The 25,390-nt window shown below is 44.9% G+C and overlaps 1 protein-coding gene across 9 annotated transcripts in view; it reads left to right on the plus strand.

The window, feature by feature from the left end:
- CUNH6orf89 (chromosome unknown C6orf89 homolog) overlaps positions 1-23,420 on the plus strand; it is a 49,839-nt gene extending 26,419 nt beyond the window's left edge. For 5 of the 9 annotated variants that reach the window (XM_033217005.1, XM_033217004.1, XM_033217003.1 and 2 more), the window contains 7 exons: positions 2,273-2,480; positions 4,609-4,822; positions 13,596-13,741; positions 13,865-14,004; positions 15,753-15,882; positions 18,881-19,004; positions 22,208-23,415. In XM_033217005.1, the coding sequence (XP_033072896.1) occupies positions 2,292-2,480; positions 4,609-4,822; positions 13,596-13,741; positions 13,865-14,004; positions 15,753-15,882; positions 18,881-19,004; positions 22,208-22,302 (1,038 nt within the window). In that variant the 5' untranslated portion in view covers positions 2,273-2,291 and the 3' untranslated portion in view covers positions 22,303-23,415. Of the gene's footprint in view, positions 1-1,914; positions 2,046-2,272; positions 2,481-4,608; positions 4,823-13,595; positions 13,742-13,864; positions 14,005-15,752; positions 15,883-18,880; positions 19,005-22,207 lie in introns of all 9 variants that reach the window. The other 4 variants (XM_033217001.1, XM_033217002.1, XM_033217000.1 and 1 more) reach the window with 2 other exon arrangements.
- The last annotated feature ends 1,970 nt before the right edge of the window (positions 23,421-25,390 follow it).

The following is a 25,390-nucleotide window of genomic DNA, read 5'->3' on the forward strand; positions in this document are numbered from 1 at the left end:
ATCCTTGCATATTCAAGTTCCACAATCAATTCTGCAGAACCTGTTTATACAAAAAGTCATCCCTCTGTATATGTATACGCAGTTTTTGCATCCTGAAAATACTGTATTTTCAATCCTGGGTTGGTAGAAAAAAAACAGCTTTTAAGTGTACCCACGTAGTTCAAACCCATGTTGTTGAAGTCTCAACTGTAGTTTGTACTGTCTTTTCATCTGAATGTGGGGGGTATAGTGTGGTGGGCTCTTCTCTCGTTCCCCCGGTTCCTCAAAGTCTAGATTGCGTGCCCTTTAATCCACCATTAGAAGTCTTCTGATTCTGATTTAATTGGTCTGAGTTGATGCCCAGGTATGAGCATTTATGAAATGCTTTCTAGGTGATTCTCATGTGCAAGCCAGGTTAAGACCTAATGAACTAAACACTTAATAGTCATAAAGAGGACCAGACAGGAGTGATTGGGAGGCACATTGCTGGAAGAGGAGATGTGCTGGTGTGTGCTAGGTTGTGTTGTAACAACGTGACTATGTCCTCCACCCTACAGGTGGCAGTATCTCCTTACTGAGAGAATACACATGTACTATGCCAGTACTTTTTGAGGCTAGAAGTACTGTAGGAATGAAGTATGTGATATAAAAGGACCCTCTGTATTAAAAATAAATAAATACATAAAGCCCAGTAGAAGAGAGCACAAACCCAAAGAAGCACTCTTCTTCCTCCTGTAAATGAAGAAAAATGTTATTGTTCTGTAACATAAACACTTTTTAAAATAGCTATTTAATTATTTTGTCTTATTTTTTTTCTCTAGAGATGGGATCTCGTTCTGTCTCCCAGGCTGGAGTGCAGTGGTATGATCATAGCTCACTGTAGCCTCAAATTCCTAGGCTCAAGCAGTCCTCCCACCCCAGCCTCCCAAGTAGCTGGGACTACAGGTGTGTGCCACCAGGCCAAGCTGATTTTTAAAATTTGTTTTTCTTTTCTTTTTCTTTTCTTTTTTTTTTTTTTTTTTTTTTGAGATGGAGTTTCACTCTTGTTACCCACACTGGAGTGCAATGGCGTGATCTCGGCTCACCACAACCTCCACCTCCCGAGTTCAAGAGATTCTCCTGCCTCAGCCTCCCGAGTAGCTGGGATTACAGGCACCCGCTACCACACCCAGCTAATTTAGTATTTTTAGTAGAGACAGGGTTTCTCCATGTTGGTCAGGCTGGTCTTAAACTCCTGACCTCAGGTGATCCGCCTGCCTCGGCCTCCCAGAGAGTTGGGATTACAGGCATGAGCCACCGCACCTGGCCTCTTTTCTTTTTTTGTAGAGGTGAGGTCTCATTATATTGCCCAGGCTGGTCTTAAACTTCAGGTCTCAAGCGATCCTCCTGCCCTGGCCTCCCAAAGTGCTGGGATTACAGACATGAGCTATTGCGCCCAGCCTTGGAACTATTTAATTTCATTTTACAAATGATACAGAGAGAACTCTACTTTGCCCCGTTACTTTTTACCTTTTGTTCTCTGGACATGATGAAACAATCTGGCTGTAAAATAACTATAAGAACACAAATTGAATTTTTAAATTAGTTAAAAATCTTAAGTCTTTTAAGTATATAAAATACAAATAAAATATGCCCTTTATTTTCTAAAATTGTATTTATAGAAAAGCATGAGGACTGTTTGCTCTAGAAGAAATTTTAAAAAAAGTAGAAAGAAAAGTGTTGAGGACTGCAAGCCGCATGCTATGGTTTTTGTGTTGTCTGCAATCTTTGCTCTGCAAAGAACAAAGCTTATCAGCCTGTTGCTCAAAGTCAGTCACCTTCAGTAATCTTCAGTGATCAGTTCTTCCTCTTGTGTTGCTAAAAGTCTATCTGGTATAATTGGAAAGAAATAATTGATCAACAACACTATGCATAATCCATTTTTTTTTATTTTAGGAAATCACCAGTAGCAGATCTCCCATCATTGGTGTCAGAAATCTTTTTTGGATGTCGTTAGTGCTTCAGAGTCCCATTAGGACATATTGTGCTCTAGACCAGTGCTCCTCAGTGTTTGAGAACTAGTGCAGGTCTGTAAACTGTTCCTGGCCCACAGTTAACTAGTATTTTAAAACTTGTTTGGCAATTTGACATTGTCTCTACGTATTCATTGTGTTTGATAAAAGTATTGGTCTGTAGAGGATTGCGGAAAACACAAAACAGGTCCTTCTCTACAGATGGTCAAGTAACTTTGAAGAGGAAGTACCTAAATAAACCACCTTTCTTTTTACATTTATTTTCTCTCCGTCTCTCTCAGGGATTTTATATTGGAAGACATGGATCTTGCTGCCAACGAGCTCAGCATTTATGACAAACTTTCAGAGACTGTTGATTTGGTGAGACAGACGGGCCATCAGTGTGGCATGTCAGAGAAGGCAATTGAAAAATTTATCAGACAACTGCTGGAAAAGAATGAACCTCAGAGGCCCCCCCCACAGTATCCTCTCCTTATAGTTGTGTATAAGGTAAAATATTTCCTGAGTTGGTAATTGCTTCAACAGAGCACAAACTCTTCAACATTCTTCACAAATGCTATTGTTGACTGATCCCACCACCGAGCCTTGGTTTTTCTGTGAATGAATTGGCCTTTGCTCTTGTTACCATGTGTTACTAGGAAATTTGACTGTGTCGTTAAAGGTCCTAGATGAAAGCTGCATATTTATTGTTAAATTATATTTGCATTTTATTATTATTTATTTTATTATTATTGTTATTTGTTTGTTTGTTGTGTGTGTGTGTGTTTTTTTTGAGATGAAGTCTCACTCTTGTTGCCCAGGCTGGAGTGCAATGGCGCGATCTCGGCTCACCGCAACCTCTACCTCCTGGGTTCAAGTGATTCTCCTGCCTCAGCCTCCCCAGTAGCTGGGATTACAGGCATGCACCACCACACTGGGCTAATTTTGTATTTTTAATAGAGACAGAGTTTCTCCATGGTGGTCAGTCTAGTCTTGAACTCCCGACCTCAGGTGATCCACCTGCCTCAGCCTCCCAAAGTGCTTGGATTACAGGCATGAACCACCACGCCTGTCCTCGTTGTGTTTTTCTTTTTTTTTCTTTTTTGAGACCGAATTTCGCTCTGTTGCCCAGGCTGAAGTGCAGTGGCATGATCTCAGCTCACTGCAACCTCCGCCTCCCAGGTTCAAAATTTAGTAGAGACAGGGTTTCTGCATGTTGGTCAGGCTGGTCCTGAACTCCCGACCTCAAGTGATCTGCCTGCTTCAGCTTCCCAAAGTGCTAGGATTACGGGCCTGAGCCATCGCACCTGGCCAAATTTTTATTTTTCTAGTCAAGGTCACACTCTTGTTGCCCAGGCTGGAGTGCCATGGTGCCATCATGGCTCACTGCAGCCTCAAACTCCCAGACTCAGGTGATCCTCCCATCTCAGCCTCCCAAGTACCTGGGATCACAGGCATGCGCCACCACACCTGGCTAATTTTTCTAGTTTTTGTAGAGGTGGGGTTTTTCCATGTTTCCCAGACGGGTCTCAAACTCCTGGACTCAAGTGATCTGCCCGCCTCAGTCTCCCAAAAAGTGCTAGGGTAACAGGCGTGAGCCACTGCATCCAGCCTTTATGTATGTATTTATTAGTCTTTTGAGACAGAGTTTCACTCTTGTTGCCCAGGCTAGAGTACAATGGCATGATCTTGGCTCACTGCAACCTCTGCCTCCCAGGTTCAAGCAACTGCCCCGCCTCAGCCTCCCGAGTAGCGGGGATTACAGGCATGCGCAACCATGCCTGGCTGATTTTGTATTTTTAGTAGAGATGGGAGTTTCACTATGTTGGTCAGGCTGGTCTTGAACTCCTGACCTCAGGTGATCCACCCACCTTAGCCTCCCAAAATGTTGGAATTACAGGCATGAGCCACTGTGCCCGGCCTAATATTTGTATTTTTAGTAGAGGTGGAGTTTCACCATGTTGGCCAAGCTGGTCTCAAACTCCTGACCTCAGGTGGTCCACCCGCCTTGGCCTCCCAAAGTACTAGGATTACAGGTGTGAGCCACTGCGCCCAGCCCCTTTGTGTTTTTGTTGTTGTTGTTGTTGTTGTTGTTGTTGAGATGGAGTCTTGCTCTGTCACCCTGGATGGAGTGCAGTGGTGCGATCTTGGCTCACTGCAAGCTTCGCCTCCCAGGTTCAAGTGATTCTCCTGCCTCAGCCTCCCAAGTAGGTGGGACTACATCCACCACCACGCCTGGCTAATCTTTTGTATTTTTAGTAGAGACGGGGTTTCACCGTGTTAGCCAGGATGGTCTTGATCTCCTGACCTCGTGATCCACCTGCCTCGGCCTCCCAAAGTGCTGGGATTACTGGCATGAGCCACTGCGCCCAGCCCCCTCTGTGTATTTTTAAATGGTGGATTTAAAAATACACTGATTATATGGTAGCAGCTTGGTGAGCCTTGCAGTCCCCATAGTTCTCAAATTCTAAATTCTTCCAGAAGTAAACATAAGTGATTTGTTTATGAAAATGGGTTGGTTCTTAAGGCACATTGGAAATAGCAGAAGAGGCCTATTTTGTTTTGTTTTGTTTTTCTTGGTATTCAGGTATTTGTTTGCTGGGATGATTATTAATGCCTTTTCTGTCTTTCCTTGTAGGTTCTCGCAACCTTGGGATTAATCTTGCTCACTGCCTACTTTGTGATTCAACCTTTCAGCCCATTAGCACCTGAGCCAGTGCTTTCTGGAGCTCACACCTGGCGCTCACTCATCCATCACATTAGGCTGATGTCCTTGCCCATTACCAAGAAGTACATGTCAGAAAACAAGGGAGTTCCTCTGCATGGGGGTGATGAAGACAGACCCTTTCCAGGTAAAATGCAACATTTACTACTTATTAGATATAGTTTTCTTGACAGTATATGATAGGAAAGGAAGTAACATTTATTGATACCTAATGAGAGGCACCCTTCCTATATTGTCTCCTTTAATTCAGTCCCCACTAAAACTCTGTGAGATGGGGTTTAGTATCCCCGTTTTACAGATTAAGAAACCAAGACTCAGAGAGATTAAGAAACTTGCTAGAGGAACATCTGGTAGAGCCAAATTCACACCCCCAAATTCCAGAACACACATGATGGGGACGAATGTGTTGCCCATAAAAAGGATTTGATTGTATCTCATCCTTTTCTCTCCTGTGATTCCTGTCCATAATGCATATTTAGTACATAGGTATTGGTTTATTGAAAGCAACTGAGTTCAGCTTGCTTCTAAAGGTCCTCTAACAGTCCTTGGCCTATTGGGCTAGGTTTTTGCCTAAGTATATCCCACTCTTTCAGTTTAGTCCTTCTGTCTGTCGCAGCTCATTTAATTTAATGCTCAAAAGTATATCAATTTTGCCAGTAAATCGAATTTTAAAAACACATAAATTTAGTAACAGTGCATCAGTGGCATAAGAATTCATAGTTTGACAGACTATTTGAGGGGTTTCCTTTTGAGAATACTGTAACATGTAATACGAGTTGAAATTTACTTTTTCGGACTGGATGCGGTGGTTTACAACTACAATCCTAGCAATTTGGGAAGCTGAGGCAAAAGGATTGATTGAGTCCAGGAGTTTAAGATCAACCTGGGCAACATAGCGAGACCCTGCCTCCAATTGTGTGTGTGTGTGTGTGTGTGTGTGTGTGTGTGTGTAAGTGTAAAGAAATTTACTTTTTGAGAAAGGGGGATATTATTTTGAGTTTTTTTTTTGACCGAGTCTCGCTCTGTCACTCAGGCTGGAGTGTAGTGGTGTGATCTCAGCTCACTGCAAGCTCCGCCTCCCAGGTTCACACCATTCTCCTACCTCAGCCTCCCAAATAGCTGGCACTACAGGCGCCCACCACCACGCCCGGCTAATTTTTTTGTATTTTTAATAGAGACAGGGTTTCACCGTGTTAGCCAGGATGGTCTCGATCTCCTGACCTCGTGATCTGCCCGTCTTGGCCTACCAAAGTGCTGGGATTACAGGCATAAGCCACCGCGCCCGGCCTATTTTGGGATTTTTTTGGTGATGTTTATCTTATTTGGCAATGTAGAATAATATGTATATTAATATCACAAATGGATTATAGAATTTATTGTGTAACCATGTTCTGAAACTTTTAGAATGTGTCATAACTTTTAGGAAAAATGCTTTCAGAAAAAATGTATTTAAGTTTTATAATCATAATGTCATTCTTTAAGACCTAATCAGTCATAAAAATCATCCCTTGGATTGGGTCTTCATTGAAAGCTATTTTTGTACACTTGAGGAAGTCATGGAAAGGTTTCCAAAATTATATCAAACTCAGAGGAAGGGAACATTGTAAGACAAGAACTCCACCTCATGAGTTTTTGTTTTTTTAAAAATCAACAGCTCAGATATTTCATTTGAAAATTCCAGATATAACTTCCTTGAATTTATTGGGAAGGTTGTTTTTGAAATGTCATCAACAGAGCTGGAAAAAAAAAAAAAATGCAGTCTCAAACTCCTATCAGAACAGTTCAGAGCATTTGGAGGAAACAGCGAGAGAAACTTGTCAGTTGGGCCAGTCTGTGCCTCTTCCTCAGACACACCAGTCTCGTTTCTGACTGTCTTCCCCCGACAGCCTCCCTAACAGCAACTCCTGATGAGTTTTCCCGATCTGGTTGATGGCATTATCTTCTTCCCTGGTCCTATAAAGTAAATCTCCATACACTGTTGAATTGAGAAATGGGGCATCGTCAATGAACACTGCTTGCTCCTTCTCTAAATCATAGTTTAAACATTCCAGAAACATTAGTGTCTTGTCAACAAGCTGGATTATTTGGACCACTTCAAATCAATATTTTGCCTTGCAGATGGAAATAAAACAAGTCCTTGGAGCTCAGTTGTAGAGAGAGCGAGTGAGCATTGGAAGGGTGTGGCTTTAGCTCTTTAATGTTGTTGATTCTATTAAAGTGCTGTTTTTACTTGTAAATGTGGACATGGAAGCACCATATTTTCCTATGTATGATAATTCTGGGAAGTTGTAGACATGTGAAACTAACAGCATTTTGCATAGCATTTGGAAGAAAAGTTAAAAATGCATAATTATATGAAGGGTCAACAGAAACACATGAGGGAGAATTAAGTGCAACTTAATCTGGGCCTGTAAGAGGGCAGGAAAAGTAAAAATAGATCATTTTTAATGTCCTGGTGTCAGAAAACAACTACCTTCAAGTTAGGATTACTTAGCTGTACATTTAAAGTAAATGCAAGGGGAGAATGGTGTGGCAGATTCCCCAAAGGAAACCCCATATGGTTTCCTGAAGTGCTGGCCTGTCTCACCCTCCCAGGGTCATCTGATGCTCCTTGCAGTGGCACCTCAGGAATGATGGAGGGCAGCTGCAGCCTTGGTGATATATAAGAGGTACCACCACCAGTGACTAGAAGTTTCCCCCGACCCCACCCAGGGAACAAAAAGGTGACAGAAGTGGGGTTCTTTTTCTAGATTTCAGCCTTAGATAGGAAATTCTGCCCCTAAATGCTCTCAATAAGAAGAATGAAGTGACTTCGTAGCGAGTCATAGAAACATCCCACTCTGCAGCAAAAAATAAGTAAATAAACTGATACTTGTTTATTACTTACCAGATGCCAGACCCTGTTCAGGGGACTTTCCATGTATCAGCTTATTTAATCTTGACAGCATCCCTATAGGGTAGCTTCAGGTTTTATGCCCATTTTACAGATGAGGACACTGAGGCACAGTACGGTTGGGTCACTTGCTCAAGGTCCCAAGTCTAGTCATGGAGCCATGATTTGAACCCAGGCAGCCAGTCTTCAGAGTCTGAGCCCTTCACCTCTGATGTGAGTAGTCTGTAGCCATGCAGTAGACCTGAAGAGTCTAGCTTTAAGTCTGATGTTGGAGTTCTACACTCTCTCTCGCTCTCAGATCATCAGTTACTTTCTCTTAACTCCCTAGTCCCTGAAGAGACAATGTTCTTTCTGGCTGTTCCAAAGATAAGTGGTCTTTCAAGCTACGGACCCTTTAGGATTTTCCTGACCTGGTCTTGTCTTAGACATTCAGTCCAGCTCATCCTCCTAGTCTGCACCCTTATGGATAATATTTGACTGACTTAATCCTTCCTCTTACCCAGAGTTTTCTCTTTACATTCACATTCTTAGTTTTTTTCTCCCCTCCTGGACTCATATCTTTATAGTCCCTTTACTCCTGCCAACCATCCCCTTGGTTTTTACCATTTCCAAGGAATCATTGAGTCTTAAAGCTGAAAAAGAATTTTAGATTTAATCTGGTACATACCCCATTTTATAAAAGAGGTAACTGAGGCCAGGAGAGGTAAAAGAGCTTGCTTACCCAGCTAAAAGTGACAAAATCACACTTGAACCCTAGTTTCTTAACCCCCTCTAGCATTCTGTCCAAGATACCACACTTACTGCCTGCCATCTCTGCCCTCAGTCAAGCCAAGCACCAGCATGTTTGGCCAATTATTTTGTTTACTTTGGTCATTTTCTGGCCAATTTAAAAATAACACATTCATTTTTACTGAGGAAGCCTGGGACAGTTCTCACATACAGGGAAAAGGCACACATTTGGAACTTGATGCATCCATTGACCTTCAAAGGAAGAAGCAGATCCAGCAACATCAAGAAGTTTTGGAGATAACAGATCATTTATTGGCCTCAAACTAAGAACCTAGTGAGACTTAGAGAGTCCAGATCTGTGCTCAAAGATGAACTGCTTAGACCTCAAGGAAAACCTTACTCTTTTGTTTGCAAAATAAGCTTACCTTCTGTGATAATAATAGCTCTGTCAAGCACTTACTGTATACCAGGTACTGTGCCGTGTACTTTATATGTATTTCTCAGTCTTCATAGCAGTCACATAAGGTAGATACTGTTTTTATGTTCATTTCAAAGATGAGGAAACTAATGTGCAACGGGATTGACTGACATCCAAAGTCTCACATTTGTTTATTTATTTTTAATTTTTTCCTTTGCTGTGTTTTTGATAATAAATTTTCACATTTAGAAACAAATTTTTGTACAAGTGAGAACTCATGAAAGTAGACTCTGTGTATGGTTTGGAGTGGTTCAAATGCATTGCTTCCTGGAGGCAAGGCTGTTGGTGAAATGATTTCTTGGGCTCTTTCCCTCTCTGCAGTGTGTGAAAATGGCTCTGGGCATGGTGCCACACATGCAGGGACCTGGCAAAAGCCTCCTTCACTGTCAAGGCTTCACCCCTGCCTCATGCCCAGGGTGCTAGAAGAGGTGCTATGCAAAAACAAGCTTCCAGAGAACAGCCTGATTAAATATTGAGCACACACTAGTTAACGTCACGGGAACTTTGTCATGGGCTTTGCAGGTTTTTCTCGGGTGCATTTATAATGTAAGAAATCATGAGGTTATATTTATTTAATCTTTATTTTGAGGTTTCTGTGAATCCAGATTGCTCATTTGATTTTTCTCCCCATGGACTTAATTCTATTGTTAAAACTTCTGAAAAATCAGTCTTCCTACCTGCCTTCCTGCCTTCCTCCCTCCTTCTCTTCCTCCTTCCATCCCTTCCTCCCTCTCCCCAACTTCATTCACTCATTCAATAAATGTTTTTTGAGACTTTGCTGTATATGCCAGGCACTGTTCTCAACAAAGCGGTGAACAAAACAGACAGAAAATCTGTATCTTGTAAAAATCTGTATCTGAAAATTTGTATCTTGTATTCTGTCACCTTATTAAATTCTCTTTTTAGTACTAACAGTTTTTTACTTGTGTTCTTAGACCTTCAAGGAACACCACCTCCAAGTTTTTCTTTCAGTTTGCTATTCCTACTTTCTTTTTCTTTCTTGATTTCCCTTTACTGGGTTTTCTTCTACCTGCTTTTTAAAGGCATCTCTACCTGGAAATCCCAAGAATATCTAAAGCTCAGAATAAAATTAAAATTAAATAAATTAGTCTGGACTGGGCGCAGTGGCTCACGCCTGTAATCCCAGCACTTTGGGAGGCTGAGGTTGGTGGATCATCTGAGGTCAGGAGTTTGAGACCAGCCTGGCCAACATGGTGAAACCCCATCTCTACTAAAAATACAAAAATGAGCCGGGTTTGGTGGCAGACACCTGTAATCCCAGCTACTAGCTACTTGGGAGGCTGAGGCAGAAGAATCGCTTGACCCCGGGAGGCGGAGGTTGCAGTGAGTCGAGATCATGCCACTGCACTCCAGCCTGGGCGACAGAGTGAGACTCCATCTCAAAAAAAAAAAAAAAAAGGCCGGGCGCGGTGGCTCAAGCCTGTAATCCCAGCACTTTGGGAGGCCGAGACGGGCGGATCACGAGGTCAGGAGATCGAGACCATCCTGGCTAACACCGTGAAACCCCGTCTCTACTAAAAAATACAAAAAACTAGCCGGGCGACGTGGCGGGTGCCTGTAGTCCCAGCTACTCGGGAGGCTGAGGCAGGAGAATGGCCTAAACCCAGGAGGCGGAGCTTGCAGTGAGCTGAGATCCAGCCACTGCACTCCAGCCTGGGTGGCAGAGCGAGACTCCGTCTCAAAAAAAAAAAAAAAAAAAAAAAAAAAATAAGTTGTAGTTAAAATAATTCTCCTCTTAGGTTAAGAGCTGCTCGTTGCCGGGTGCGGTGGCTCAAGCCTGTAATCCCAGCACTTTGGGAGGCCGAGATGGGCGGATCACAAGGTCAGGAGATCGAGACCATCCTGGCTAACCCGGTGAAACCCCGTCTCTACTAAAAAATACAAAAAACTAGCCGGGCGAGGTGGCGGGCGCCTATAGTCCCAGCTACTCGGGAGGCTGAGGCAGGAGAACGGCGGGAACCTGAAAGGTGGAGCTTGTAGTGAGCTGAGATCTGGCCACTGCACTCCAGTTTGGGCGACAGAGCAAGACTCCGTCTCAAAAAGAAAAAAGAAAAAAAAAAAAAAGCTGCTCGCTGCTAGCCCATGCAGCACCTTTGTACAAATTCGAGGAAGGTGCCCCTTTCTCGTGGTGCTTTACTCTCATCTCCTGGGAAGATTGTCATAATTAACTGATTCTGTTGGAATATGACACACTACTACAGAAAAGTGTCATAATAAATCTGGAGATGACGTTCCCTAGATGAGCACTAGACATGGACGATAGCAGGGATCTGCAGGTTTATGATGACACTGACCAAGAGGACAGTGTCGTGCAGACATTCACAGTAGTGCTGCTTGGGGCTGTAGGTTTCATCCTCACTGCTTCTAGAATCCACCCCTTTTTTCCATTCTCACTGCCTCATTCATTATATTTCACTTCTCATCACAGTGGAACCCCCCCTTTTCCCTAAAAACGGGCAAAACTAAAATATAACCAGATCTTCCTTTTCCCAGCCTCTCTCTTCTAGGGCACCCTAATCACAATCCAGAATAATCTTCCTAGAACATCAAGAAATTCCTGCTCAGAAGCCTCCAACAGTTCCTCTTTTTGTTCTGAGTGGAGTCAGACATGCTTCAAGCCCTGGAAGCCCTCACCACATCTCCCTCTGCAGCCTGTTTCCTTACCCAAACCCCCACTGTGCGCCCAGCATCTCCTGTGTTCTTCCTGCCACACTCTGGCACCTCGGGAACTTCCTGTCACCCCTGACTTTCAGTTTGTTCATCCACAGAATGAGAATAGTGATTCCTACTCAGTAATTACACAGTGAAAATTAAATGCTGTAACATGGGAAAGTGACTAACATAGGGCAAGCACTCAGTGCGTTATCTTTCTTTCTCCTTCCCCTTCCATTGCAAGTACTTCGGAAACTGAAATGCTATATAATTGTAACATGTTGTTATGATTATGCCTCATGGTGTGTCCATTACCCAGAGTTTTTGCATATTGGCAAGAATTTATCATATTTGACCCTGAATAAGAAACATTTGAAAATATTGGAGAAGAAAAATGCAACTTTGCAGCCTCAGTGTGCCACTGAAACAGGTGGCACTACAGGGTGTCAGCTACCCCCGGAGCACTGTGGGAGGAGAGGTGCCCTCGCAGGAGCAGACTGTATCAGTAATCCTCTGGCTAATAATCTTCCTGCAGGTTGAGACTGGCTGAGAAAGGTAGGTGGCAATTGCCTCCCAGAAACACAGATACTATCTGCAAGAGATGGAGGATGCTCAGGAGACTGGCCAAGAACAAACACGGTCCTTCCCTGACGAGGATTTCCTATGCCCCACTACTACTGCCTCAGAGAAAACAAGGATAAAGCGCTTACTGCCAACCACAGAAAATGTTTTGTGGTTAAGAGTCAGTTTCCAAGTATGTTTATTGGTTTAAAAACTTGACTTCGTTTCAGCCACATTTGGTTGTCTGTTATCATTTGTTGTAGGCTCTCTCCTGATTTGGTTTCCATTGGGTTTTAATCAGAACCATCTTCTGAAACATTTTAGATTCAAAGCAGAGTTTAAAACAAACACATCTCTCAGAGAACACAGATGAAATCCAAAATGGAACAGAAAGTAAACAAGAAATAATGAAATAACATTATAAACAGCATGGCAACAGAGGGAAGCTGGGAAAGGCTGTGCAGAAACAAGAGCCCCTCAGAGAAGGAGCCAAACCAGACAGGCGTGTCAGGGAGCTGCTGTCACTCACAGCGGGGTCTGGGTTGGGAGTCTTCCATTTCTGACCAGCATGTGGGGCTGGAAACTATGGCCGGCGGTCCCACCCCCTCCTGAGCTGGGATAGAGGGCTGTCTTATGGACAGATACAATTCACTTTATTCCAAAGATGGCTCCAGAAAAGTCCTGTCTACCCTCTCCATCCCTTCCCTCTTCTATGCCCTTTTCTCACTCTTCCTTCCCAGAGTCCTGGCTCCCATGTGTCCTTGTGAACCAAGGGTCTAGGCACACATCCAGCATGTGTGAGAAGTGCATTAGGGCACAGCGATGAAGGGGTCACCCTTCTCTCCACACCAGCCCCCCTGTGCTGTAGACATTTCAGCCCTATGGGTCATAGGTTAGAAAATGTTGGGAGAAGTACGTCTTTAGCTCCACACTGCTGAAAGTTTTTCCTAGCTGTTATGCTTTATTTGTTGATTTGATTTAGGAAATGCATGTACAAGTTAAAAGATATTTTCCACAAAGTGTAAAAAGGTATACAGAGAAGAGTACCTCTCCTTCCTGCCCCTGTCCTCTACTCCCTCCTCAGAGGCTGCTTCATGTGTATCTTACCTTTTCAGCGGTCTCCAGGGCTTATCATTGTGTGTTTTAAAAATTATTATGGGCTGGATGCGGTGGCTTGCGCCTGTAATCCCGGCACTTTGGGAGGCCGAGGTGGGCAGATCACTTGAGCCCAAGAATTCAAGACCAGCCTGGGCAACATGGCGAGACTCCGCTCCAACTAAAAATACAAAAATTAGCCAGGTGTGATGGCCTGCACCTGTAGTTCCAGCTACTCGGAAGGCTGTGGCAGGAGAATCTCTTGAACCCAGGAGGCTGGGGTTACAGTGAGCTGGACAGTGCCACTGCACTCCAGCCTGGGCAACAGAGTGAGACTCTGTCAATAAATAAATAAATAAATAAATAAAGTCATTCTGATGTCTTTCCTTTCTTGTTTCATTGCTGGAGCTACTGGATGTACCAGCTGTGCTCTTTCAGTATCTGCTTTCTCCATATCCCTTCCTCTCTCAGACCCCTGGTGGACAAAGGACTGTGAGCAGAATGAGTCAGAGCCCATTCCTGCCAACTGCACTGGCTGTGCCCAAAAACCCCTGAAGGTGATGCTCCTGGAAGATGCCCCAGGGAAATTTGAGAGGCTCCATCCATTGGTGATCAAGGTGAGCAGAAGCCTGAGTCTCCCACTGATTGGCTGCTTGCTTAAAGGCTAGGTCAAGCTCTAGGAAATTTCTGACAAGTAACTCTGTGTTGTTTTGTTTTACTTTGTTTCCTCCCTTGCCAAGACGGGAAAGCCCCTGTCGTCGGAGGAGATTCAGCATTTTTTGTGCCAGTACCCTGAGGTGACAGAAGGCTTCACTGAAGGGTTTTTCGCCAAGTGGTGGCGCTGCTTTCCTGAACGGTGGTTCCCATTTCCTTATCCATGGTGAGTGTGAAAAGGGCCGGGCATGGTGGCTCACGCCTGTGATCCCAGCACTTTGGGAGGCCGAGGCAGGCAGATCACTTGAGCCTAGGAGTTGGAGACCAGCCTGGCCAACATGGCAAAACCCCATCTCTACTAAAAATACAAAAATTAGCCACGTGTGGTGGTACATGCCTGTAATCCTAGCTGCTCTGGAGGCTGAGGCATGAGAATCACTTGAACCTGGGAGGCAGAGGTTGCCATGAGCTGAGATCACGCTGTTGCACTCCAGCTTGGGTAATAGAATGAGGTCTCTGTCTCAGAAAAAAATGGGTGGGGGTGGGCTATGGGGGCACTTAGCTTGTGAGTAGGAAAGGGGCAGACCAGAAATACTCGCAAAACAGTAATAGCTATCACTGAGCCACTACCACAGGCCCAGCATTTTACAAATCCAATGCTGGGATTCCACTGATAAACCAATGATGAGAGAGAAAGGGGATGGATGAAGAGGTGTGTCAGAAGGAGGGGCGCCACCAGCGGGAGACAGCAAGTTTGTCTAATAGAGTCATAATTTATTTCTAAGTATGCATTTAGCATTTTATGTAGAATGTGGCCTCATGCCGGGGCTGAAGAGAGAGTGCAAATATTAGAAGGAGAATTGCATTTTTTGGCACTTGTTTCTGCCAGGCAGTGTGCGTTGGTTCTTAGTGTCTGTGGCTTACTGGGGACACTGATAATAACTCTGGAAAGTAGGAATGATTGTTGTCATTTTTCAGATCAGACAAGTGGGAATCAGTAGCCAGGCGTGGTGGCTCATGCCTATAATCCTAACACTTTGGGAGTCTGAGGCGGGTAGATTACTTGGGCCCAGGAGTTCGAGACCAGCCTGGGCAACGTAGGGAGACCCCATCTCTACAAAAAATATCCAAGCTATTTGGGAGGCTGAGTTGGGAGGATAGCTTGAGCCTGGGAGGTTGAGGCTGCAGTGAACCGTGATCACACCACTGCCCTCCAGCCTAGGTGACCAAGTGAGACCCTGTCTCAAAAAAAAAAAGGAGTGGGGAGAAAGAAAGAAAAATGGGAAACCGAGAGGTTAAGTAACTTGCCTAAGGTTACCCAGCCATGATCGAAACCCCAGTTTGTCCTGCTCTTCTTTCCTGTGCCCAGCGGAAGACATGGTTCATTGTTTGTGGTTAAAGTTGCTGCCTAGTAAGAAAAGAAAGCCAGTTTCCATCTTAGAACTGTTCCAAAATAATTAAAATGGCTTTTTCAGGCTTTTTGTTAATGTCTTAATACTTCTATCTTTCTTTAAATATGCTGTTTGTTTGCGTGCTAGAGTGCCCAGTTGAACAAGCTGAGCAGGCTTCCCCCTGCGTCTCCCTCTGCCTCAGAAGAAGGGTCATGCTTTTTGTCCCTTCCTCCTTCTCTCTTCTTCCCTTCCCCCTCCTGGCCTGCTGTTACTTCAGTCTTCTCCAAGATAGAATGAATAGATTGTTTCTTTCCTTCCTCTATATATTGTTTTAGCTGCAGTTTAGAAACACTCCACCCACATGTTCAAATCATGGCTGTAGAGTTTATGCCTGTTTGTGTGCACGTTATACTTCATTGACTCTGTGCAACTATTCTTCAGGGACCTAGTACTTAAGATACTGTACTCCTATTTTTCCCTCTTTACCCACCGCCCACGGTTTTCCCACCCTTACTTGGCTCTCTCTTAGTCATGGACTGGCTTGACCAGTTAAATACTTTTTTTCTATTTCAAACTTCTACAGGAGAAGACCTCTGAACAGATCACAAATGTTACGTGAGCTTTTTCCTGTTTTCACTCACCTGCCATTTCCAAAAGATGCCTCTTTAAACAACTGCTTCCTTCTTCACCCGGAACCTGTTGTGGGGAGTAAGGTAGGAAATTTTGAGAGGACTTGGATCTAGAATTTTCTTTACTTGGGATCTGGGCTGATGTCATAACCAAGGCCTTCCCTGCATATTGGCGTAGAGGATGAATTGAAGGGACACCCACACAGTCTAGTTCTCCCCTCCTGCTGCTAGCCAGGAGACTTGCAGGGGCACACCTTGTCATGAAGGCAGGTTTCCAGAAAGTCTACTTACCTTGCAAATCTGCCTCCTGCGCCTAACACCTAAGGCAAGCTACTTTTCTATATTAAAAGAAGTGAAATCTTAAAATTTGAAGGACTTCAGTGTACAATTAGTCTGGCTTTCCTACCTTAAATTAGAAAGTAGGCAAGCAGCCATGAATGGTGGTCGCTCACGCCTCTAATCCAGCACTTGGGGGGACTGAGACAAGAGGATTGCTTGAGCCTAGGAGTTTCAGACCAGCCTGGGCAATATAGCAAGACCCTATCTCTGTTTTTTTTAAAAAAGAAAAGAAAGCTATAAAGGAATAGCTTTACTTCTTCATTTTGAAGAATAGAATAACTTCTTCATTTTGTGGATAAGGAAACTGAGCCCCAGAGAGATTAAGTGAGTTGCCCAAGGACACACCCTTTACCCTCTAACCCCCAGGGTGGTTTCTGCCAGAAATAAACAATTAAGAGATTTCAGGTAGAGAACTTGAAAGGCAAAAAGTGTGGGAGCCTGGGAAAGATTTGATAGGCAGGCAGCCCGGCTGGGGTGGAAAAGCCCACTCTGCCCCCATCATTTCCCACTTCAGTCTGGGGCCAAGTGCTCAGAGCCAAAGTTACCTCTCTGGGGCCAGTGGACTGGGAGAAGCTGTTCTGCATTGTGTCTGTTTACTTTTCTCTGAATTGCTCCTTTTGTTAAGTCTCATTCCTAAGGAAGGTTTTTGAGCCCGGATTGGTTTGGGAGAATTAAAAGCATGCATTTTCCTTGGTGTAAAAAAAACAAAAATTTCCCAAACTGTGGCCCCCTACCAACTCTGGACCATGGCTTCCACCTCCTGATACTATTGCTTGGCTCCAAATTTGCTGAATTGTGTTAAAGGAATTTGAAAGTCTATAAAAACAATCATTTTGTCTAGAAGTAAGAAGTTCTGTCTGCCAGCACTGGGGTGGAGATGCTGGGCTCTTGCCTCGGATTTTAAAGAAGTTTATCCTGCTGTCGCCGGCTAGAATTCCAGGCCCTTGTATGATTTCATCTTCATAAATATAATTCTGGGACACGGCCTTTATCTTTCTCTTGGTTTTACCACTTGAATACCAGAGTTAATTTCTCCAGCCTGCGCAACACCAAGGAGCCCAGCCAAAGGAGTAAATACAGAGTTACTCAAATGCTTACCAAAGTCATACTGTGGTTCTCGAGGATGTTCTGGGAAGGGCAGTGGCCAAACAGGCAAAACTCCTGAGAGCCTGGTTTCTTAGAGAATCTGTTTCCCCACCCTGGCCCAAGCTCTCCTTTCCCTGCAGCCTTGTTACCCCACCCTGTTGTCCACATCCCTGGGCCCTGGGCCCTGTTAAAGTCACGTGTCTGTGGGCCCAGTATCCAAAGGCAGCCTTAAGACAGAAGTGGGGAGCTGGTTGTTAAGTGGCACTCGGGGAGAAGGTGAGAGGCTCCAAGGCCCACTTCACCCACTCCACAGTGTGGCCTAGGGCTGGCCTGTGCCACCCTGTCGTCTGTTTCTTCCCATCCTGGGAATGGATGACTATGTCCCTACCCGCTTCAGGCCTGTGTGAAGAAGGATGCAGCCACTTGTTTTGGTCCTTCTGAGATTGTTGTGAGGACTACAGATGGTAAGGCTTCCGCCAATGTGAGTGCCAGTCAACTGCAGGCTGGCTGAAGACCAGGCTTGTCCCTGTCACCACATTAGCAGGTGAAATGGCACTACTGTTGCCATGAAAACATGATGGGCAAGGCCTGTGGCAGCAGCAGAGAGACCAGGACTGGGGACAGGGGAAGATGGGGCCAAACCCAAGACTCTGGAGGCCGTGAGTGGTGAAGAGAAAAACCAAGACATAGCCCAGGGAGTCAGACTTCTGGCTGCCACTTTATATGGGCGTATAAAGGGTTTCTCTGAAGGGCAGGAGATAGGAGGAAGAGATGATAGAAGAGACCCTAGGGGTTTTCTGTCATCATCAAGGTAAGGAGAAATGTCCCAGCAAGACCCCTCTCTTTATCCCTATTCCCTGCCCTGGTCCCAGCCCCATCCCCAGGGTTCACAGCTCCTTCCCTGGCACATAGCAGGTTGCATTTAATGCCCGTTGCCGGCAGTAGCATGCCCTCAGAGGGGCAGTAGTTACCTGTGCAGGTGCATATGCTGGTTGTCTCCTTAGTTTTCAGAATCAGAGGCCAGTCTTAGTGTCATTAGTTTTTAATCAGTAGCATGGCGTACCTGCTCCCTTGGGTCTTGCCAGGCAGTATAAACTTAAACTTACTGCTGCACAATTCTCATCAGAGCCCTGGTAGTAAGAAATAACATTCCATGGAAGAGTGTCCAAAGGATGTCCCGATTATCTATTTATCTAAAAAGTTTTCATCAAACCCAGAATCTCAGAATGTTGTATACTTCAGCCACCATTTATTGGTTTCTGCTAGAACTACCTTTGTTAAATTGCAATTAGGTATTTTCCTTTGGCTTACTTTGAAGCTGTGGCTAAAACTAGTTGCAAATTATGAAGCTCATGCCAGATCTGCTCTGGGGCTCTTGCTGAGGGGATTGCCCACTAAATCACACAGTGCCTCTTTAGGAGAACCCATAGAAGAGATTTTACTCTGGTCTTAGTACCAAGAGATGCCATTCTTAGGAGAAGTAGTTTGTTTTTGTCTTTTGGACATAATTGCAAATTTTTGTTATTGGTTCTATTTCCTCTTTGCTCGGCTAGAAAACTCAGAGCCATATGTGAAAGCATTTTTATTTACTAAAGCCCCTGGTTTTATTTTGTTTTCTTTGCCTTCCTTTTCCTCCCCTCCTCGTTCTTTCCTCCAGATGCATGAGATGCATGACCTATTTATCATGGGCAGCGGTGAGGCCATGTTGCAGCTCATCCCTCCCTTCCAGTGCCGAAGACATTGTCAGTCTGTGGCCATGCCAATAGAGCCGGGAGATATCGGTATGTAGGGCCCCAGGAGGGCAGAGTCAGCCATGGATCTTTTTAGTTTTTAATTCAAAAGCTATTTTAAGAATCGTGTACTGCCAGGCCGGGTGCGGTGGCTCAAGCCTGTTACCCCAGCACTTTGGGAGGCCGAGACGGGCGGATCACGAGGTCAGGAGATCGAGACCATTCTGGCTAACACGGTGAAACCCCGTCTCTACTAAAAAAATACAAAAATCTAGCCGGGCGAGGTGGCGGGCGCCTGTAGTCCCAGCTCCTCTGGAGGCTGAGGCACGAGAATGGCCGGAACCCAGGAGGCGGAGCTTGCAGTGAGCTGAGATCCAGCCACTGCACTCCAGCCCCGGCGATAGAGCGAGACTCCGTCTCAAAAAGAAAAAAAAAAAATAAGAATCGTGTACTGCCTTCACAGAAGTTTTATTTAGTAGAATCAAAAATAACATTCTTCTATTAACAGGCTCAACATTTATGCTTAGAAATGAAACAACTTGGCCGGGCGCGGTGGCTCACGCCTGTAATCCCAGCACTTTGGGAGGCCGAGGCGGGCGGATCACAAGGTCAGGAGATCGAGACCACGGTGAAACCCCGTCTCTACTAAAAATACAAAACATTAGCCGGGCGCGGTGGCAGGCACCTGTAGTCCCAGCTACTCCGGAGGCTGAGGCAGCAGAATGGCTGAACCCGGGAGGCGGAGCTTGCAGTGAGCTGAGATCCTGCCACTGCACTCCAGCCTGGGTGACAGAGCCAGACTCCGTCTCAAAAAAAAAAAAGAAAGAAAGAAATGAAACAACTTAATGAGAAAACATAGCAGAAAGAAATGTCTTGTACATACAACATATAGAATGCCTGTGTCTATTGATCATAGAAACTTCAAGTTAGGAAGGATTCTGGAAAGTATTTAGACCAATCCGTCGTTTTATAGATGAAAAGGTTGAGACCCAGAGAGGAGAGGTGACCACCCCAAGGCCCCACTATCTGTTGAGCAGAGCATCAGGTCTTAAGTGCCTGCTTGAACACAGTCAAGCCAGGAGAGGGACAATCCAGGACTACAGGAACATACACCCATGTTGCAAATAAACCAATACCAAGCAGTATATAAGGGCAATGGTCACACAAGGAAATGTTACCTTTGTGTGGCTACCACAGCCAAGTCACAGCCTCACATTGATACCTCACCTTTGGCCCTGGCTCAGTGTTTTCCCAAATGTGACTTGTCCTGTGCCTTATATCCTAAAAATCTGTTCCAAACAGGTTTGAATCCACTGCTGTCAGTAGCAATCAGTTTGACAGCCGAGTTTTCTTGGAAGAAGCAAATAAATCAGCAAGTGTCACCATTGACCTCCTTGCTTTTCCTGCCTCACGAAACCTAAGCAAGATCTGGAGTCTCTGGCAGAGCCCAGACTGGGTTTTCCAATTGATTTCTTTGAATTTTACCCATTCAGAAGACCCCCAAATCCCTAGAAACCTTGCATCTTATATGAGGGTAGGAATTGGACTGCAAGCTATGCCAAGTTTTAATTTAAGTTACATAACTTTTATTTCAATTTAGAAATGAAGAATAAAAATAATGTACAAATCAAGCATTAACTAATAATGGAGCACAGCTGGCCTGGCTCTTGGGAAACTTCCTACAAAAAGGAGGATTCTTGTATGGAAATTGTTCTGAACCTTTTTCCTGTAATGGAGTGACTCTTAACACAAGAGATGACTATTGTGAAAATCTCTCTGGCATATTTAGGTTTGGAGCATGTGGTTGTGCTTGAACAAGTTTCTGTCTTATATTTTACAAATGCCGAGCAATTCAGACAACTACAGAAACACCTTAGTTATCTGAATTCCATACTTCCGGCTCCCACAAGCAACCGGAATACCAATTACAGAATTAGGGGGAAAAAAATGTCTGGCAGTGATCAAGAAAGCTTGAGCATCAAATGCTGGTACAGATAGTCCAGATTAGCCTGACATCCAGTGCGTGATACCTGCTGTGCTGTGCCTGGCTGGTTTGTTGACTAGAAAGAAAGGATCCCTGTAGTTGGCAGTGTCTTTAAAAGGCCAGTCACATGACAGAACACAGAGAGGGATGGTGACTGAAGAGAAGAAGAATAGGAGAGCAAGTCTGGGAGAAGAATGGGGGCAGGGAGGGGTGGGGAAGCCAGCGAGCACCTGAAGCAGTGACAGAAATAGACGTGATGACTGTAGCTGCCATGGTTAACAGTGAGGACAGGAAAGCAGACCCTGGCCAAGAAGAATGATTCAGTGTTGCAGGACAGACGGGGTTCCTCTACCGTAGGGACCCTTAAGAATGGCACCACGACATGCAAGTTCTGTGATTTTTGACAAAACGTACATTGTCCTGTGGAGATGGAGGAAGGAAGGGTTCCAGATCACCAGAAAACCTTTCGGGGGTCAGGTACAATATCTGCAGTCACTGTACAGGACAGTCATTGCCCATCATGACCCTTCCGGAGTCACCAAGTAAAAGTTGAATTCTACTCAGTGCTCTTCGTTTAAAGATGAGCAGGGCCCATAGTACTCTAGAACCTATTTTCTTTGGAATATCTTACAGGACTCTACTGTTTGCTGAACCCAATTTGGGCAATGCTGGTTTAGGTTTAGGTTAATCTGGATGTTGTGTAATGAAACTGCATTATAGAAAGACACAGGAAAATTGGCTAGTAGGTCTTATGCCCCCTCAGAATCTATTCTGTCTTCTTGCTGTAAAAGCTGAGACTTGATGCCCAACAGCAGCCTCATCTAGAGCATCCTGCCTTTGTAAGCCTGCTGAATTGTGATTCATAGTTCCCTGGGTGAGGGGCGGTGATAAAGCATTTAAAGAGGACTGATAATAACTAGGAATACTGATGCTAGGAAGTGCCAAAAGACTTTCAGAGCAATTTGTCTTTAAGCCAGGAGTGGTGGCCCACACCTGTAATCCCAGCACTCTGGGAGTGCGAGGCAGGAGGATCACTTGAGCCCAGGGGTTCAAGACCAGCCTGGGCAATATAGTGAGACCCCCATCTCTTAAAAAAAAAAAAAAAGAAAAGAAAAGAAAAAGAAAAGAAACTAAATTAAATAGAAAAAGATTTGTCTTTGACTCTGCAGTGCACCCTGAGGGCCAGCTCTGGCAGACCCACCTTGCTCTGCCCACAGGTGTGCCCACCCACTAACATTTACATGTTTTCCTCTTGCTATTTCCCCTCAAGGCTATGCCAGCACCACTCACTGGAAGGTCTACATTATAGCCAGAGGGGTCCAGCCTTTGGTCATCTGCGATGGAACCACTTTCTCAGAACTGTAGGAAATAGAACTGTGCACAGGAACAGCTTCCAGAGCCGAAAACCAGGTTGAAAGGGGAAAAATAAAAAACTATGAAACTGCTTTTCAGGGGTTGGTTACTTAGTTACCTGCCCTTTGCATGCATGTGTGAACCAGCTGTGAGCTGCAAGGCAGTGGCCAGGGCCTAGCCCTCCTGACTCTTCCTGCAGATGGCTCAGGAAGGATTCAGCCTGGCCACTTGGCTAGGACTCTGCCAGCACCCATCTGAGACTGACCTCTTCCGGGCCTTTGGGCACTATGACCTTGATGCTGCCCCTCAGGCAGGAAACAGGGCTGGTGCCTTCCTTTGCCTGCATTGCCAGCTTCCTTCCCTGGCAGTGGAGAGGGCAGCCAACAGGTTCTGATGTCAGAGCCATCCTTTCCCAGGTGGGCCTGCTCGTCCCCATCTTCCTGGCCACATCACTCTACTTTTTGGAAAGCCACGGCTGATTAAACAAGTTCTTGTAGTTTCCCAAACAAAATGGAATCTAGAACCAGTGAAAAAAGGTCAGATAACTTTGAATTGCATTCAAGAAGTACACTTCTTTCCCATTGTCTGTGGCACTTGGAGTCTCTATGTTGCCAGGCTAGAGTCTGATCATATAATAATTCAAAGTGGTAACTCCCAAGGTAATGCTTTCTTCCATTTCATCAGGTTCTTATATCCCCACTGCACTCCCTCCCCTTCTCCCTTGCCTGTCTGAATGGCTTCTTGGAAGCTTGGCTGTAGTCCTCCCTGCCTTGGCAGGGCCAGAGCCCACTACTGCTGAGGCAGCACTGCTCTTGTCAGCTGTGTTGCCTTTACCAAGTGTCTTCAGAGGGTTATGAGTTAGAGTAGCTGGCCTGGGGAGAGGGTGCCTCCCTGGGTTTGATCTTTAGGGTCTGACTTTCTGCAGAGAAGATGTTTTACAGATGTGTCAAAGCTGATGTTGTAATGTGGTTGGGGGAGGAAATCCAGACCCAAAGTGTTTGTCAGCTGGGTGTACAACTGACTGTGTGATCCTCTGTCTTAAAATGATTTCTGTCTGTGCTGGGAAACAAAAACAAGGTGAGGTATTTTTCTTTTTTGTAATAATATAAAGCTGTGTGTTTCTGATTGGATGCTTCACTGTGTGCATTGTTTTCTCCCAAGTGCTTTCGGTATATAGCAATCAAATGGTGTAAATAAGGATGTTCTTTTCCTGTTCCCTTTTTTTTTTCTCTATTATTCTTTTATTGACACCACTAGATACCTGGCCATTGGTCATGCCAATGCCAGGATGAAGAAAAAGCAATCTACACTTTGGCGTCTGCTTCTGAATTGCAGAAATCAAATGGATACAGTACGTGTCTGTGTCAGAATTATGGATCAGAGGCAGACAGTGACGAGTGAAGATGGTTGTGAAGCCCTCTTCATTCCTGGAGGAGCCTGCATCTCATCGCCCAGGCCCTCTTTCTCTGTGGGTCTCATGACCAGCAGTGGGGAGCACTGAGCACTTGAATGGCCTGTTTGTCTGTGGGCTTGCAGAGGACAAGCAGAGTTCACAGAGCTCAGGGTGGAAACATCAGAGCCTCCTCCACGGGCTTCGGTGAAACTAGGATGAACTGTACCTGAGGGAATTTTTTCTTAATCAACCCCTTGTGTGGATGAATACAGGAAAAACAAAACGTGTGTACATATAAAAGTCATGCTGTTAAGCAGCTATGATTTAAGAGGTTTTAAGTCAGAGGGATCATGTAGAGGACGGCTTTGTGTAAGCTTTTACAGCCTTCTGCAGTGTCCTTACCCTGGCCGCACATGGGGAAGGGCTACATGTAAACAAGTGCTTTAGAGGCCTCTGAGAGTTTTTAAAAATTAGACCCGTTAACAAAAAAGAGGGTTTCTTAGGAACAAAGCAACTATTTTGATTATTGAGATCTCCGTTTTGTTTCCGTGAGTGACTCTGTGTTCCTTTCCCCCATTTCACTCCTGCCCTTCACATCTTAAATGTCCATAAAATACCCACTTAAGCTCAAAACTTTGAAAACAAAGAAACCCTTGCATGTGTTGGTATTCTGAGGCATCCCCTGGGAAAGTCTCCTAAGCCCCATTTTGTACTTCAACAAAAAAAGACTGTAGCAGAAGATAAGTAGAGACTTTTATGCATACACTACTCATTTTACTTACAATCTACCCAGTTCAGACTTGAATGTAAACTTGTATTAGGAGAGAATTCTCCAAAGAGGGTTTTCTAGATAGACAGAGGCAGTTCAACTTCTCAAGTTAATTTTGATAAACAGAATCTACTAGTGGCCAGAGCGACGGGAGTGGCTAGGGGTTGCCAGCCAGTCCCTTTCTAATGATCAAGGCCCTGAGCAGCAGGATGCCACAGGATGCCCCTGCCGTCTAGCTAGAAGCAGCAGAAGTCCCTCTGCATGACCTGGTGTGGGAAAGAGGGTTGTCAGGATGAAAAAGCAAGCTTGCAGGGTGACGACAGGACCACCTCACCAATTCCCCACCTCCACCACCACAATAAGAACAAAACTGTAGGGCTCTAAAGAGGGGGTGATTTATAAGTTTATTGAGCATTTACTAGGAGGTGACATGGCGATGACCTCTGCGCATGAGTTAGGTTCACTTTCTTGTAGCCTCCCACCATAGCAATGCCTGTGCCCAGAAGTCAGCTCTCTGAGGAGACAGGCTACTTTGGCCCCAGTTTGAAGCATTTCTGTCCAAATGTCCTGAGCTCTCCAACAGTCAAGTAGTGAATGGATACCATACTTAATTATGGTTGATGAAAAGAGGCAGAGCTTGTCCTCAAGTTTTTTTAGGGAAGAGAGAGAATAAAATAAAAGTGATTCAAGCTGGGCACGGTGGCTCACACCTGTGAGCCCAGCACTTTAGGAGGCTGAGGCAGGCAGATCACTTGAAGTCAGGAGTTCAAGACCAGCCTAGCCAACAGGGTGAAACCTATCTCTATTAAAAATACAAAAATTACCCAGGCATGATGGTGGCGCCTGTAATCCCAGCTACTCGGGAAGCTGAGGCAGGAAAATTGCTTGAACCCGGGAGGCGGAGATTGCAGTAAGCCAAGATCGTGCCACTGTACTCC

The sequence above is a fragment of the Trachypithecus francoisi genome, unplaced genomic scaffold, assembly GCF_009764315.1.
Source record: "Trachypithecus francoisi isolate TF-2019V2 unplaced genomic scaffold, Tfra_2.0 Lachesis_group10, whole genome shotgun sequence".
Lineage (NCBI taxonomy): Eukaryota > Metazoa > Chordata > Mammalia > Primates > Cercopithecidae > Trachypithecus > Trachypithecus francoisi.